Source organism: Monosiga brevicollis, genomic scaffold (assembly GCF_000002865.3).
Source record: "Monosiga brevicollis MX1 MONBRscaffold_33 genomic scaffold, whole genome shotgun sequence".
Classification (NCBI taxonomy): Eukaryota; class Choanoflagellata; order Craspedida; family Salpingoecidae; genus Monosiga; species Monosiga brevicollis.
This window is the reverse complement of record NW_001865070.1, coordinates 442,226-444,864: the sequence shown is the minus strand read 5'-3', so window position 1 is coordinate 444,864 and position 2,639 is coordinate 442,226. Positions and strand designations below refer to the sequence as shown.

The 2,639-nt window shown below is 53.0% G+C and overlaps 1 protein-coding gene across 1 annotated transcript in view; it reads right to left on the bottom strand.

Annotated features, from left to right (window-relative positions):
- Nucleotides 1–379: 379 nt before the first annotated feature.
- The window catches only part of MONBRDRAFT_11978 (uncharacterized protein), a gene marked incomplete at both ends in the record, with an annotated part of 2,681 nt that continues 421 nt past the window's right edge, over nt 380–2,639 (bottom strand). The window contains 4 exons of the mRNA XM_001749744.1: nt 380–487; nt 641–943; nt 1,135–1,309; nt 1,816–2,009. Of these exons, the coding sequence (XP_001749796.1) occupies nt 380–487; nt 641–943; nt 1,135–1,309; nt 1,816–2,009 (780 nt within the window). The remainder of the gene's footprint in view (nt 488–640; nt 944–1,134; nt 1,310–1,815; nt 2,010–2,639) is intronic.

Genomic DNA, 2,639 nt, shown 5'->3' with positions numbered 1-2,639 from the left:
AGAGCACCATCGGCGCACGGCTACCTTGTTGCACTTTGGTTCTGCTTAGGTCCAAAATAAGAGCGAGGCCCCACCAGCCACACCCGCTTCGTCTCCTTGCATCTCTTTGGCATTTGTCACCACCCTTTCTAAATTAGGGTTCCTGATCATGTTAAAGGGGCCAAGTCTTGCTGGTCTTGCTTGTATTCTGCTTTGACTGCACCCGAATGACCGAGTTTATCCATTCGTGCAAAATAATTATTACAACGTTATCCCAGGCAACAATGCTCTGGCATGTCAATTTTCTACAGACGCAGACCAAAACTTTGTGTGCTTCTGCCAAACCATCTCTCTCGCAAGCCAACTATTACTCACGCTCTTGTGAGGGCTCATGCATGGGTCACGCAGCGACCCATGACCACGTTGGTGGGCGGATCTCAGACGCTATCGCATCGTCCAGGCTCATTTCAATGCTCAGGGTGCCGTCCTCACCTACATGCAACGGCTGCTGCGGGAGCAACAGACGCTGTGCATCACATATGGGGTTTTCGTGGAGGGAAGGTAAGTAAGAGCCAAAGGACGGATGCAAACCAGAGCCACGCCAAGTCATCTCGTCATTTCTTGGATAAAACTGCCACGCCAGTTCTTCTTTGAGCTTTACCTGTTGGGCCCAGCGAGCACGAGCTGGATGAAGGTCCAGCACGGTTGTTGTGGCTGCTGAGGGTACCAAGCTGTCGTCAGCCGCGGCTGCGGGGAGCTCGTAGCGCATATACAGCATCAATGCATCCACCCGGCTGGGCTTGGTGAGCTCCCACTCAAGGCGGGTTGAGGTCTGATCGCTGCTTTGTAAACAAATGGCAGTGGCCAACTCAGTAAAGATATAATCATCCATCCTCACATCCATAAACATTGGCAACTGAGCCTGGGCCACCTGATCGTAGACGTCCATATTGAAACCCAACGCCTGAAATGGTAGGTTTAAAGCGCGATCACATGACGGTCAATGGGCACAAGATAGAGAAGCCATGAAAGCATTCAAACAGTCTTGTGAGGGTGACGGCAGACATGTCGAAGGAATACTAGACCCAACGCTATGAACAGCTCGTCGACAAAATACAGGTCTCATCTAATCGCGACATGTGAACCGACTCTGACCTGTTTCACCGGCGTGATGGCTTCATGCCAGGCAGCACATTGAATGGGCACCACAAGAATGGTGAGGTATCCCGTGCCCGGGGCGCTTTGGGGCCATGTCTGTAATTGGAGAAAGTCAGCAGCCGGCTCTGCAACTGCTGGATCTGAGAAGTTTGCTGAAACGGCGCAGGCTAGCCTGAAACAGGGACATGGTTATGAGACAACTCTCGACCATCATCAAGCATTGCACTGGAAGGTCAAGCCAAAAAAAAAAAAAAAGTCCAGGGGGCGTGATCGGGGAACATACCGCGGCGTTAGGGTTGCCGCACGCCGTCGCACGAAGGAAGCTGCGGGGCCACTCAAGATCACACGTGTGCTAGATATCAGGTCATCGAGGTGGAGAAGTACCTGTAACGCGAAGTATGGCGAGGCGGCATATCTAACGCAAGCGCACAGGATCAAACGCAGCGTGAATTTCAGGACGACAGAATGCCGGCCATGGCGCAAACAGTCCATCAAGGAGCCGGTGAGTCGAGGTACGGGTACTCACATATGAAGACAATCGTGCGTGTGTCCAAACGCAGCAGTTACTTGCCGCGCCAGAGCAGCACAGTACCTATTTATCTCGGGCATTGGCACCTGGAATGAGCAGAGCTGGCTGGGTAAGGAGCCCATTGAATATAGAAAAATAAATGCACTCACGATAGATAGGCCGGATCATGAAAGCGCTCGAGGCTCTCGCCGTACTGATGGGCCCCACAGGTACATGTAGGAGCGGAGCGTGGGATGCTGGGCGCAGCATCGATGGGCTTGTCCGCGATCAAGTCGAACCAGATGCGATAATCATCATGAGAGGCTTGCAAATAGCGAGCGGCAGCCAACGTCCAAGGACTGGGCTGGTTGAAGACATATATACAAGGCATCCAGTGCTCACGGTGGGGCGGTGCGCCATCAATCCAGCCTGACATTGAGTATTTAGCACGCAAGGCAAAGTGCGTGGAATGCGGTGAGCTCAAATGAGTATAAAGTCGAGTGCTAGCGCGATTTGGTGAAATATCAAACCAGGAGTGGTGCTCAATGTCACGCCGGGAACAAGGTCCATGGTCCACCACATCACGATGGCATCACAGGTCAAGTGGTCATGTTGCGTGTTGCTCTGGAAACCGATGGCGGAAACCGATGTGCAATGTTGTGAGTCGAGCAAGGTAAAAAGGGCAGGGGAGCAAGGGTCAATGGCGCACATGATCAAGAGGCGTCTCAGTGCAATATATGCCGGAGCTTGGAATGTTTCTAAATTCCAACGAGCAGCAGGTGAGGGTGGGGGGTCGCCTTCTTTGTGATTTGTATGTACGGCGTAGACGTGGATCCCATGTCTTCTGGTGCTCCGAGTCGCGAGAGGCCAACAGGAAACACGCGCGTGTGAGTTGAAAGGACGTGGGTGCTCACATACTTCAGATCCCACTCCAGGACCTTGAGGGGCGGGGTAAGCAGCGTCCAGTCTGTCTCAAGCTGACGACAGGGGCGCT